Source organism: Panthera leo, chromosome B3, assembly GCF_018350215.1.
Source record: "Panthera leo isolate Ple1 chromosome B3, P.leo_Ple1_pat1.1, whole genome shotgun sequence".
NCBI classification, from domain to species: domain Eukaryota; kingdom Metazoa; phylum Chordata; class Mammalia; order Carnivora; family Felidae; genus Panthera; species Panthera leo.
Genome location: NC_056684.1, coordinates 84,283,180 through 84,297,838, shown reverse-complemented (window position 1 = coordinate 84,297,838; position 14,659 = coordinate 84,283,180). Strand labels below are relative to the sequence as shown.

The 14,659-nt window shown below is 42.0% G+C and overlaps 1 protein-coding gene across 2 annotated transcripts in view; it reads right to left on the bottom strand.

Moving 5' to 3' along the window:
- PSMA6 (proteasome 20S subunit alpha 6) overlaps positions 1–13,200 on the bottom strand; it is a 30,195-nt gene extending 16,995 nt beyond the window's left edge. The window contains exon 1 of one of the 2 annotated variants that reach the window (XM_042942985.1): positions 13,086–13,200. In XM_042942985.1, the coding sequence (XP_042798919.1) occupies positions 13,086–13,104 (19 nt within the window). In that variant the 5' untranslated portion in view covers positions 13,105–13,200. Of the gene's footprint in view, positions 1–1,796; positions 1,963–13,085 lie in introns of those variants that run through there. The other variant, XM_042942983.1, reaches the window with a different exon arrangement.
- Between the last annotated feature and the right edge of the window lie 1,459 nt (positions 13,201–14,659).

Below are 14,659 nucleotides of genomic sequence, written 5' to 3'. Positions count from 1 at the left end.
AGCATTTAATACTGTGCTAAGCACTCTACATGTACCATCATATTTAATCCTCAAAACAAGCACACAGGAAGGAATTGTTAACCCAACTCTGCAAACGGAAACTAAGGCTAATGTTAATGTTATAGATCACTTGCCCAGGTTGGCTAGTATGCAGTATGCAAGGATCTGAATCCAGGTAAGGCTCCAGGGCCTGACCTCTTCACTATAGTGCTTGCTCACACTAACTGTTCTTTCACTTTCCTTTTCCTAGCAATATCTAATTAGTGCCCTGAATAGCAGAATGTGTTATTCAACAAGGCAGTGCTTAAAGTCATCCTGTCTAGAGATTAAGCTTTTGGACTACATGTTTCATTCCAAATCTTTTTAAATTACTTAACTGACACTATATCCAGCCTTTCTACTCACCTAATCTGGAAGTATTAAAGACTACTTTTTGGCTGGATTTCACAATACGGTATATAGCAAAGCAAAGAGTAGGTCTGACTTTTCCTGTTCACATATTAAAAATCATAAAATAGAACATTTAAAGCAGTAGTCCAATATAGAAAAATTCTCTAAAACTTGGGAAAGAAACTAAAAATGAAACTTCCTTGAGGAGTTATCTTTCTTCTGCCTTTGGTCATATTTTTCGATTGAGGATGAGTGAAAAGGGTTACTGAATTACCCTTGTTTCTTGCTACCTTGTAAACAGTATATAGCCATATACTGTGTAAGTTTCATTCCAAGTTATCTTGAACTATTTCTAAAATTTACAGGTGAAGAGAACCTCATTTATAGGTCAACTCTCTTATGATTTCCAAGCAGAGATGGTATTACTGTCCTCCCCAAAGCACTGTGGCGGTAAACTCACTCAAAAATCAAAGGATCATGGGGTCAGATGTAAATCAGATTCTCCAGATATTAATTAAATTCCCTATGGCAGGAGATTAAGAATCCCTGACACCATTTCAATCCAACAAAATATATTGTTACACTGAATGAATGGTAAATAGTTTAGGGTTTATTTCCACTAAGGCTGTCTTTCAGGAAACAGCTAGTTCACCACTTCTCATCCACAATTCAAAACAAGCTTTTAAACTATTTAGAAACATTCAGATGTGGGTTAAAAGGGGATGCTAATTTCAAGAACAGCTCCAGAATTGACAGCCACTCACTCGATCTGCCAGTTTTTCAAAGATGTCCTGATTTGTAGATCCTTGTCATCTGGCACTTTTTACTTATCTTTTTATACGTTTGTTTACGTTATATATTACTCTCTTTAAGCTGTGAGCTTCAGTATAGGAGAGGGTTTGACATCTTTGCATCCCCTAGGACCGCCACAGTGTCCTCCACATAAAAGGGTCTGGATGCCAGTGTGGAATTAACTACTACAAGGAAGTACATGTTGCAAACAAAGGAAAACGGAGAGGAGTGTTTTAATGGCAAACTTAAGGTGCCAATTATTCTTTAGAGAAGTCCAGATGTTGGGCCCATCCAGCCCAAAACGTAACAAGTGAAAAGGCGTCAAGAAACCAGAGTCCAGAATTGCAGTCCTACCTTCCTTAACTCTTTATTGTGTCCAGGAGGTGAGGCCTCTCGCCCTTAAGAGCCCGAGGCCTTCAGCCTTCGGGCCCCCCGATCCCTGCCTCCAGACAGGCGTGGGAACACCTTGGGAACGGACCCTGACTCGGCCTTTCTCCCGTCCCAGCTCGGGCCATGCTTCAGTCGCGGACTAAACTCCGGCCGCGTCTGCCTGTTCCAGGCCGTACCATGACAGAGCAATTCGAGTGGACCACAGGCGGACTCGGTTCACTCACCTACTTGGTAGAGCCGGCCCTCGGGTGAAAAAATGGTAATGTGGCGATCAAACCCAGCGCTGGAACCACGGGACATGTTGGCGCACCCACTATTTCAAGCACTGTCTCTGAGCCCCGTAGCTCCCGTACCAGGCGTACAAACCCCCCCCCGGAAGTTGCAGCAACTGCTTCCGGGGCACCGGCCGGCTTCATCCGCTCTTACGCGCGGAACTCGCGACTCCAGCTCCAATTCAGGCGCGGAGAGCGTTCCGAGGCCACACCCCTTCTTGGGGGGTGGGGAGAGCAGGGACGGTGCGGCGTGGGGGCGCTTTCAGTGAGCGCTTGCGTCAGTTACGCGTCTGAGCTGTGTACAGATACCAGGTGAAACTGGCGTTGTGGCGGTTTAGAGTTTTCATCTGGAAAGTGAATGGACTGCAGCAAGGACGAAAAAGTTTTCTGGGGGCCCCGAGTAATAATCTGCCTACCGGTGGGACCTAAATGGATGGATGATGTGTTTAAGTCTCTCGTTAGTTTGGGGACGTATGTATCCAGCTTGTGTCTAGATTTCTTGCGTTCTTTCTAATCTACTCTTTACCCATCCACTTTTCTTCCTACTACAGGAGAAAATGCGTTGCAGGTGTTGCGGCAGTAACCGTTAATTTTAGGTACAGAAGGGAGCGGGTTCTGGTAGCTACTGGAAAGAACAGAACTGTCTTCTGGCCAGGCAAGGCCAGCAATCCCGACAGTTTTGTCTTAGAAGTAGAACTGAGGAAATATAGGTGAGGAATATGAGGAATCATGAAGTTAAGTTGCTTTAATTGATAAGAACGGAAAGGACATGGAGTATAGCCCTGTTCATTTGTTGAATGAACTAATGGGAGTAGCGGACTGGGTGGCTCCGGGGAGGAAAAGTGGCTTTTCAAATTGTAAAACGGTGCCTATTTTGACTTTTCCCCAAGGCACACTCCTATTTAACCAATATTAAATGCAAAACATGACGTTAGGCTGGTGTCCCTAACCTCCCCCGTTTGTGCATCTGGGAGGCCGGTTTTGCCAAGGTTTCTGGCACTTGAGTGCCTGCTGTAAGTAATACTAAAGGATTCTTACCTCTTTAACATATTTTCTCCTAAGCTCACTTTGCATTTAAAGGAAAAAAATGTGTAAGAACCTCTTAAGTAGTTCTTAAGGAAACCCCAAACGTCAACAATGTTTTTAAAAATTAAACCTCCATTTTTATCAAGCTGAAAAAGTCCAAAAGTGAGACATGATTAAGATAATAGTAAATGCATACAACATCTTTGGCACACAGGGTACTTTCCAGCTCTAATTTCCAAGTGTACCGATAAAAGTTGTCCGTTACTTCTGGCGCAGGTCCCTACCCTACCCTTAGGACCAACTCCTGACCTTTTGGGTGCTTTTTTCCTCACACTCTGAGCGACGCTAGTGTATTATAATTTACCGGACTTTACCTGAATAGTCATAAAGAGTTCTTTGTAAGGCTGCTAAGGAGGGTGAACTCTTTTAGTCGCACAGCCTCAACAGCCCCCCACCCCATGCTGATGTCTCCCAAACCTACGTCTCTAGCTGGACCCTTCTCCAGAACACGTTCTTATCTAATTGCCTGTGGGATGTTTTTCACTTTGAGACACAAGGTACCTTAAAACGCAATGTATTTAAAACAGAGCTCATCATGTCATTTCTTCCCCCACCAAGCCAGTTCCCGCCCCTTGTACCACACTTTACAAGTACTCAGAACCCAAACCTTGCAGCAGTCTTCGATTCCTCAAAACTTCTTACTCTGTCCCTATATTATCCTGATCCTTCATTTTCTTTTTTTCTGTTCTGTAATTCATAATTTTGTTCACTGTTTATTGTCCCATCCCCCACCCCCACCCCCACTGCCCCCACCCCCCACTTGCTCCACGAGGGCAAGAATCTTTGTTTTGTTCACTCCTGTAGCTCAGGCAACTTGAACAATGCCTAGCATATATCAAGTGCTCAATAAATATTAGTTGAATGAATGAATCCCTTACAGCATCGGGGTTAGGAGTACATCCTTTTCTATTTAAATATGGATTTAAATGCCATTTGTGGCAGTTACTAGATATGTGACCTTATGCAAACTCTCTAAGTCTGGATTCCCTTATCTATTAATTTTGGATAAGATCCACTTTATTGGAGGCTGTTGTGAGGATTAAATGAGAAGGCAAGTGAAGAACTAAACAAAGTACCTAGCACGTAACCTGGCGCATTAAACAGTTTATGTTATTGTTGCTTTCCTGTCTGGTCAGTTACCAAATCCTGTTGATTATTCCTATGGGATAGGATATGTCTGCTTTTCATTCCCACTGCCATGCAGTGATGGGATATTTAAAATCACAGACACTGGAAGCCATTAGGATGTCACATGTTCAAACAAATCCTCATCCCTTCTTAATGTTACATTTAAGCTGGGCCCTGAAAGAGGCATTGGATTTCAGATGGTATATACATTTTAGTACTCAACCTGGAAAGAATCAACCTCATTTTCCACACAAACACAAACTGAAAGCTACAATTAGAACATTAGACTCCCTTAGGGCAGCGGTCACATTTATTTTGCTCCCTAGTGTATCCTCAATGGTAAACCATGTCTAGCATGAAGTAAGCACTCAGATCATTCAATGGATATGCATGCTCACTATCTGAGTTTTCTGTTATGTTTGTTTTTCCTAATTTGGAGATATTTGTGAATAAATGAGAAATCCAAATTTCAAAAACTTAAAAGGTCAGAGATTTTATATTAGAATTTGAGATTTTTTTTTCCCCATACACAAATGAATTCCTCTGGGAAATCTTTCTGAAAGACAAACCCCTCGCTGAGTCCACTGCTAAGGGAAATCCCCTGGAAGCAGACTGACTATGTGCCACTGGGTGCCAAGCAGCAGCCAAACTACTCACCCAGGTGGACTTCCCCCTTGGGTTAGGGAGCTTTCACCAAAGTCGTCAATACTCTTGTAGCTTTAACACAGGCCTATGGGGGCAGACTTGCTGTGTCTGTGTGGAAAATTTGATCTTCCTCTCTGTGGGGCCACCAAGTTAGACTTTTTGAAATGACTTTCTGGTTTTTTGAAAAATTTTAGAGATGACTTGACATCTTGTGAGTCTTGGAAAATCTCCTGGGGGCCTCCATTTGGCAAGGCCCATATTCTCCCCTGGGGGTGGAGGTAGGTGGAAGGTTGGGGTTACCCACAAGGCAAAGGTAAAAAGTGGCAGCGTAGATTCCCAGTGACTGCAGACATGCTGAATCACGTGGTGTTTAAAGGCAAGATAAGAATTTAGCCCTTAGCTTACAGTGAGCCCAGGGAATATAAAAATGGAGCTTATCTGTGTTTCCATGTGATATTAGCAGATGTTGAAACACTGCCCTGTGAGTTAGCCATCAACACTGGTAACAGTATTTTAGGAGAGTGAGGATTTCTTGATGTTAAGGGACCCCAAAGGTCAACTGGAGCCAGGACAGAGCTCAGGATGTAGCAGCTTGGGTGGACAGTAGGAGGGAGGTAGACCTCTGCCCAGCTCCCTGGCCAGACTTCCCAGTCAGGTGCTTCTCAGGGAACTGAGGGCAGGGACCTGGCTCTATTTGTATGTTTCCCTGTTTGTATCGTTCTCACAGCAATGTCAGTCCTACAGCTCTTCCTCCAGTAGCTATGGTTGGCTGCCTGGGAGTTGTCATTCTGGCTGAGTCTCTGGGAAGGAGAAAAGTGATGTCTCTGTACTCTAGTTCTATATAATTTATGGGCAGAAAAGAAGGACAAATGCACCAAATGTGGGGGAAGTGTGCTTCTGTGACTTACATGAAGCACTTGATTATGCCTTTACTTGAAAGTCCTTCAAATCCTTTACGTGACCAGATTCTAATAAAGCAACACTCCCCTGCCCCCTTGTCCATAACATCTAGTGTGGTTCTCTCATCCTCCAATACCAATGGTGAGTACAAGATGATGTCTATTGACATAGCAGTCACACAACTGTCATTTCCATTCTGCTCCATCCTTTCCTTACCAGTCCATATAATTCTGTGCCTGGATTCTATTAGTCATCGCCAATATTGAGAATGTCCTTTGCTTTGAAAGGGAATAAACTTGCATCAGCCTAACCCAAAGGACATTTAACTAAAACTATCCAGGAATCCCCCACCTTCCCTTAAATAGAGCCAAAACTTTTTTTTTCTTTTTTAGAGCCAAAACCTTTAGCTTTCAGTTTACCCTTGATTTTTAGCTATAACAACGTCAGTATTATCCTCTTACAACTTTTGACGTTTCTCTTGCTTTCTCAAACCCTCCTTAAATGAAGATGCAATGCTCGACTGATCTCTTGTTTCTGGAAGCCAAAGGTCTTGAGAAACACTTGAGAGTTCTCATGGGTCTCCCCAGAATACTGGAAGAAGCAATGGAAGACCCCAGCTGTCTTGGGCTTAACCGTTGGTGGTTTTTAACATACAACTTCCCCTTAGGCATGATAACACAGGAAGCCCTGCATAGCTTAAGAGAACAGCAAATGTTCCAGTGAAAAATCTGAAGGGGAAGGGAGGGGCCTGAGTCTCGAACATGGTCAGGCTCTGAGTGTCAGAAGCGCTGAATTACAATCTGAGCCTTGCCAGAGACTACCTGATGACCATGACCTCAGTTTCTTAAACAGGCAAGCATGCTGTACCCACCTTAAAGGCACAAAGAAAAAAATATTAACCACTACTGTGAAAATAAGTCACATACTAATAGACTTGAACTCAGCTTCTCTCTTTGTAAAGGGGAGCCACTGGTGAATAAAGGACTGGATTGTTGGCTATTTTGCTTTGATCTCACCCTAGTACAGAAGGAAACCAAGTACTGCACCAACCTACACTGCACTCTGCTATTGTTCAGAAGTGAAAGTCTATTTTCTTAACTTGGAGAGCAGCCAGTTCTTACCCACCCTGTCCCACACACATGCAGCCTCACCCACGGCTGTGGACAGGGGGGTGGGAACTGTAAGCATCAATCAGTTCATTGATAAGATTTTCATACCTATCATCTTGAGGTCTTTAGGAATGTTATTTAACTTCATTCGCTCTGCTCACCACCCTCACCCTTACCCCCATTCCAGCCCCCTAATCAGGTGGGGAAAAGAAGGTACAGAAGTTGGCCAGCACCAAGAGACCGAATTAAGGACAGAGAGGAAATAAGACTCAGCAGCCTTCCCTTTAGCCTAGAGACACTTCCTCTTCCTTGAGGTTTCCTAATTGGCTTCCTCTAATTCCTGTTTTCTTACCACAAAATTAAGTCATCTCTGATGCTCAGAATCAGCCAGCCTCTCTCGGGGTAGTAACAGGGGAGACAGCAAATGAATGAGGTTTCTGATCATTATAACCAATATTTTCAGTCACTAATTTAGGAACTAGTTTTGAGAAGCCAGTTATTGATGGGAAAGTAAGAGAATGCTCCAGTCTTATTTTCTCCTTGCTTTGAAATGATTGATGGACCTGAGTTGAGATCCCCAAATTTCACCCCAAATGCATTTTGTCCACAGTGGTCAAACAAAGGCAACTTTGAAAAATCAACCAATAACAGATCTAAAACATTTCCAAGAGTAAAAATTCTGGAATGAGGTCTTACAGGTGTATAGCAAATTTTATTCCAGTTATCACAGTGCATGTACATAATGATGCCTAATACATCATACTGAATTCATATAAGACATAGGGGGCTTACATGGTAATGAGAGGGTGGCAGTGAGAAGTTAATATTTCTTGAGGATCAAAGGATCAGACACCAAAGACTATGTTCTTGAGTTAGCTCACACACAAAATACCATGGAGCAAGAGGGGAATTCACTCAAAGGAGAAGTGGGAATTGGAGATAAAAATCAGGAAGATATTTTCAAACAACTTCTCCAAAGTCATTCAACAAACATGTATTGAGCCCCTTCTATGAGTAAGAGGCTGGGCTGGCTGCTCTGGGAGGCACAGAGATGAACCAGACAAGGGCCCCACCAGAACCAGAGTTCAGTGGGGAAGATGAAACATGACTAAAAGCAACACTAACAGACAGTTCATGATACATAAGGTAGACTCCAACAGAGCACTGTAAATGGCAAATTACCTTGGGCCATAGGGAATGTATGCTTCCTGTTGGAAGAAGTATATGTGAGCTTAGCATAGGAAGACAAGAAATCCTCCAGGTGTGTTAGTTGTTGGAAGCAATGTCAATCAGTGGCACCAAGATGTAACATGGAGTGGGAGTGACATGAAGAGAGAAGCAGAGAAGGGAAAAAAAAGCCTGTGCTTAGGACATGGCAATGGCCTAGCTTGACTAGGACTCACAAATGTTCTAGATTAGGACACAAATGCAAGGAAGAGGCCTTGAATGCCTAAGCTAAGGAACTTAGGCTCTGGTTGGAAGGCAATGGGGAGACATTTAATATTTTTGCTTTAAAAAAAATTTTTTTTTTTTTAGTGTTTATTTTTGAGAGAGAGGGACAGAGTGCAAGTGATGGAGGGGCAGAGAGAGAGGGAGACACAGAATTCAAAGCAGGATCCAGGCTCTGAGCTGTCAGCACAGAGCCTGACACAGGGCTCGAACTCACGAGCTATGAGATCATGACCTGAGCCGAAGTCAGACATTTAACCAGTGGAGCTACCCAGGTGTACCAATATTTAATGTTTTGGAGTAAGGGAAGCAGCATAATTAGAATTATGCCCTGGGAATATAAAGCTAGTGGCATTGTTTATGATGAACTATGTATAGATGGGGATATCAATCAGGAGGCTATTATGAATAGTCCAAGTGAATGTTTCTGAAGGCCTGAACTGGGATGGTAGTAATGGTTATGAAAGGGAAAGAATATTTACAAGAGATTTTTAAATAGCTGTCCCCCTATTGTTAAAAGTAATATACTATTCAAAGCAGTGCTATTTGTAATAGGCAAAAACAGAAAGCATTTAAATGCCCATGAATGGTACAATCAATAGTTGTGGTGTTCACACTATACAACATTGTACAACAATAAAAATGACTGAAATACAGTTACATGCAACAATATGGATGAACTTCACATAATGTTGAAAGGAAGAAGCCAGCCACAAAAGAGCACATCCTGAAGATTCCATTTATATAAAGTATAAAAACAGGCAAAATGAATCTATACTGTTAGAATAGATAGTGTTTAAGTTTGCGGTGGCAAGAAATGATGGAAGAAGGCATCTGCATTCTGCTAACAGAATCTGATGAACAGATTGTGATAAAACTCCAATTTGATTTTTTCTCTCCCACCCTTTCTTCAATCTTTCTTTCCTCTACACGAAAACCTGGCAGGTCTCATTACTTTGCTGTTCCTCAGACAATATGCAGTTCTATGGTCACTTTAAGTAATAAATGAAGTCTCAATTCAGAAATCAGAATATCCAGTTCTAGAACAATAAAAATTCCAAACAGCACTGCATCATTTCTAATCTGCCAGCTTAAATTAGTTTCAGATTAAAGCCTCCCAGCGGAAAGGGATTGGGAACATGGTTGGCTTTTCTGGTTCAGTCACTCCTGGTTCAATTCTGCCCCCAGCCAAGGTGGAGGATGGACAGTGGAGGGCTAGGATGGGAGGGTAGGTAAGAATGAATGGTTAATGTTTTCTAGGCCTAGCAGCTACTTAAAGCAGGTGCTTTTGGTGAGCCTGGTTAAAGCTGATGCTTCTTCTCTTGGCCACTCTTCTAGGGCCATATATCTTTATATGTAGGTGGTTACTTGCAGCAACTTCTTCAACCCTCTGGGCATCCAGAAGTTCCTCTCCAGCCCAAGACAACCCAACCCCAACACATCTGGCTCCCATCTGGCCCTTGGGAAACCTTTCAAGGCAGTCGCCTTGACTCAAAGGAGCCTCTGACTCCCTTTCCAATACTGCTTTTTGGCCCTTCTGTCATCTTCTATATTTGCAGACACACTCAGGCCCCATCCCCAGAGGCTTTAGCTTTCTCAGGCACCAGAACTCTGGGTCACCCATACTGTAGGAGGCTCTCCAAGTCCTCCTGCTGAAGCATCTTTCTTGAGGTCCTGGGGCAGAGGACACAACTCAGAGCCTGGCAATGGCTCTCTAAAGAAACTTCTTTATCTTTTTCTTTCCTCTGACTCTTTTATATGTTTGGCCTGGCTAAGAGGCCAGAGGTTGTGAGTCAGATTCTTCTTTATTCTTTTTGTAAAATCTGTGTATGTACCTCACATTCATCTGGGAATCTTAGTATCTACTGCATTTGTGTCTCAGTGGAATACAGCACATATATTGTAACAATTTCAGGCTATGCAGGAGATGAAAAGAAGAAAGTAAAAATCATCCACAGTTCTAACACCCAGAGATACCTATTAATATTTTGGAATCAACACAATGTTATTTCTTTTTTTTTAATTTTAAAAAGACTTTATGTTTTTAAGTAATGTTTTCTCCTACATGGGGCTTGAACTCATAACCTTGAGACCAAAGGTTGCATGCTCTACCGACTGACCAGGCAGGCAGCACAACGAAATGTTATTTAAAATACATTTCTCCAGGTATCTCTTTCCTTCCTTCCTATTTAAAAAATGGGATCATATTAGACATACCATTTTGTAGATGCTTTTCATTTAGTCCATGCCAACACACAGAGTTTCATTTTAGTCACTGTAACATTAAAAACTACATTTACTTCTTTATTCCCTTGTTTTGAGCACTTAGTTATTTCCAATTCTATTATTATCATCAGTAACACTATTATGAACATCTTCAGGTACAAAGCTTTACAAAAGAACTTTTTTTTTTGAAAGACAGTCAAGAGTCGACTAGCCTGCAACTGACATTTTGAAAGTATAAATCAACACAATTTGCTAATTGAGTAGGTATGTGAGTAAGGGGAAAGGAACAAGAAAAAATAACAAAGTAAGGCAGGAAGTTGCTTTGGGTGAAGATGAGTGGTTCCCACAGTGGTTCAGTTTGTAGGTCCTCAGGCCACCCAGGTAGAGATACTCAGCTGCAAATGTGGAATTAGAAAGACACCAGGGGTAGAGATGGTGCCTACCTTTGAGATGTTTGTCTATTATACTAACCCTAGCAAGGCATGGTTTATGTCAGGCTACAAGCCTAAAGGTATTTGCAGTTAGCTGCGAAAAGAGCCAGTGGAAAGGGATTAACTGAAGAGAACAAGGTCTCAAGCCACCAAGAAGGGACAGAATGGAGGCAAGTAGAAAAAGTAACCTAGAAAAGAAAAGGGAGAAAAGTTCAGGATGGGAAAGTTACTGGAAAGGACAAAAATTGCTGAAGAGGCTTCAGCAGATTGCAGATGGCTTGTAGATCTTAGTTAAGTCATCTGCTGACAGTGAGAATAGTGAGGTTATGACTCAGGACTCAGACTCATGAGTGTTGTTGTATTATTATTTTAAAATAAGCTTGAGCTCACTTGAAGCTACTCACGATACTACTCAAAATATGGTCTGTAGCATTGATTGCATCACTTGGTACACCAGACGTTAAATCAGAATCTGCATTTTAAACAAGATTCCAGATGATTCTATGTCTATTAAAGTTTGAGAAGTACTGCTGTAGCCCATCTTCCCAATTAACAGAAAAGGGAATGGAGGTTTTAGGAGACAAGCCATTTTTCAAGTTAATATTGCAAAGGGTGAGAGAGCTCCTTCAGGAAATTAATGGGAATTCAATTAAAGATGAAAACAAGGATCTTCAAATGAGAGTGAAGTTCCAGCTGTATAATTTCACGACTTTTCTAGCAATACTTGTGTGTAGGAATGGAGGAAGTGGAATGGTTTGGGGCTGTCCAAAATTAGGTTTAGGTAAGATGCTGCAGGAGGTGAAAGGAACAAAAGAAGGCAAGCAAAGGCAGATGGGGATGGACAATAGAGGCCTTTAGGTAAGGAAGGGATGGGCCAAAGAATACACCATGGAACTGGTAGTTGGGATGAAGGAGTGGGGCTGGTAAAGAGGTTGTGGTCAAAATGAAGAACTTAAAAGTTTGAAATCCTGAAGGTAGAACACCTTTTTTTTTTTTTTTTTTAGGTTTACTTATTTATTTTGAGAGAGAGAAACAGAGAGCAGGTGGGGGTTGGGGAGGGGAAGGGACAGAGAGAGAATCCCAAGCAAGTTCCAATCAGCACAGAGTTCTATGAAGGGCAGGACTTGATCTCACAACCTGTGAGATCTGGACCTGAGCCCAAACCGAGAGTCAGTGCTTAACTGACTGAGCCACCTAGGCACCCCCGGAACACTTTTAAGTAATTTAAAAGGTCCAGGTTGGCCGTCTCACAGGGGGCTGAAAATGACCGGGTTTAAGAGGTTAAGAAACAAGACCAACATATGAGTGGTGTTAGAATCTCCGGGGATAATGGCAGTGGACCAGAATAAAAAATCTGGTGACATTTATAAAGCACAAACTGTTCAATACTGATTGCCTCACATAAACTTCCCTTGGTGGGTCAACGAACAAAAAGAGCCATGTGATTTGCTTTAAAAGATAAAAAGCCCTTTTTATCTGTGTAAAGCAGCAATCCTTCCTGAGACTTTCTCTTCAAAAACTTGGTCTGACTAGAGTTTATTGCTTTAGCAGTTGGACATCAGAGGGCCTAACTTGGAAAAGATCCATTTCTTCAAAGATCTGACCACTCCTGCCAGAATAAGACTAAATGCCAAAGGACATGACCCTTAATTTGAATCAGTAGATACTATCAGAGGGACAGCTTCCTGGAACACCAATTTCCTTCTGAACCCAAGGAAGCCTTGGGTAGTATATCAGTATACAGCTCTGCAAGTAGTAGTTTATGGTATACAACAGCCCTAGCTTAACTTGGCTGGCTCTCTTTATGAATTTACATTATTATGATTAGAGTATACAAAGAAGAAATGGTAGAAGACCATACAAACGTTTTCATTTTCTCTCAGGTGAACAAAAAGTTACAAAAGAGTTTACAGAGAATTGATCCTTTAAAAAAAATCATGTGCATGTAATAGCCATATCTACGGATGTATAAAAACTTAGTAGCAACAGACAGCCCAGCTTTGGAGCAAGGGATAGAAAAAAAAATGCAACTGTGGATTCTAGGACAAGGCACTGAAATGAGGAAAATAGAATAATATATTTTTAAAGACTTAGGAATAGGTGCACCTAGCTGGCTCAGTTAGTACAGCGTGTGGCTCGATCTCAGGGTTGTGAGTTTGAGCCTCACACTGGGAGTAGAGATCACTTAAAAAAATAAATAAACTTACAAAAAAAAAAAAAAAAAAAGACTTAGTAATTCAGTACATCTTAAGCAACAGGGGACTTACCTTTGGGAAGACCTGCCATGACCACTTCCAAAGGAACCTATTTGATGGAAGTGGAGGCCCATTCTCTTCTCCCAGGCCAGGACACCACTCTGCCCCGGACAGCCCAAGGAACAGCAGAATTGTGAGAGAATTCCACTGGCACCTGTCAGAACCCGGATATTCTCTGTTCTGATGTGGTCATAGAAAGCAAAAGAAATCTGTTCAATTTTAAAGGTTTCTATGTGAACTAAGCTTGATACCAAGTAATGTTCTAGTCTAGCTGAGAGTGATAGGGCAATCTGACCCAGTCTCTTCAAAAATGAATTTATGTCTCTACCATAGTAGAAATTTAAGTCCCTAGCAGTGATTTTTCCAGCATTTGCTTTTTGTGCTGGATTTTAATTAACACCAAAGAGATGGTGGGGTAATCACTTTAATGTGGTTGAAATTTCCATCACATTTCTTGTCAGAAACTACCAAAACCCCTTCATATGACACTGTTATTTACAATAAATTATCGTGGTTACCTTAATAACCTAATCCATTTGATAATAGTGAACTGAGAGGATCTGTACAAACTATTTTTGGCTGCCATCAATGACTACTAGATAATTGTCTTTCTGTTTATTTCAATTCCGAGTTGAAAGCAAGTTGTGTACGTAGGGTCTCTGGAAGCATCCGTTGGACTGAATATTGCCAACAAAGAACAAATCTCGGAAGACAGAGCTTCCCTAGAAGTATTTTTCAGTGGCAGAGCTTCAGGGAATTTTGAAACATCAAATGAAATAGACATGACAGGAGAAAACTAAAAACTATCTCTCCAGATTTACTGCATTTACTCATTGGTGTTCCCATCTCTTATATTTTTTCATCTCACTGCTTTCTATGGCTTTTTCTAAGTAGTTCTCTAAATGGAAGTCCCTTTGCTTATAGAGTGTACATTCAAGCAGATTTGTTATTAGCTGGGACCAGCAGGGAAGAGCTGGTCTTCTTGCCTTTCTTTCCTCTCTCAGGTGCCTTTTACTCACCTCCTTCCTTCTCCTTGTTTCCCTCCTGCCTCCTGTAAGACTACTGGGCTGTTAGATGCTTCATTCCCCACTACCACTCACCCTCCCATGTATGTCTCACCTAGGGTTGTCAGATGTACTAAATATAGGGTGCCCTGTTAAATGTGAACTTCAGATAGGCATATTTTTAGTATGAGTCTGTCCCTGCAATACTTGAGACATATTTACACTAAAAAAATGTAAATGCAAATTTAACTCATAGTCCTAGATTTTACTTGAGAACCCTACTCACTGTGGGCTACAGGGGGCGCTAACAGCTGCCTGGTCTCTCTTACTGAGAACTCTATTTGCTGAAAGAATACCTAAATCAAAATAGCACCATTTCAGGGTGCCTGGGTGGCTCAGTTAGTTAAGCATCCGATGTCTGATTTTGGCCCAGGCCATGATCTCACGGGCTGAGCTCCTCGCTGATGGTGCGGAGCCTGCTTGGGATTCTCTCTCCATCTCTCTGCCTTTCCCCTGTTCATGTGCTGTCTCTCTCTCTCAAAATAAATGGGGTGGCTGGGTGGCTCTGTCGGTTAAGTGTCC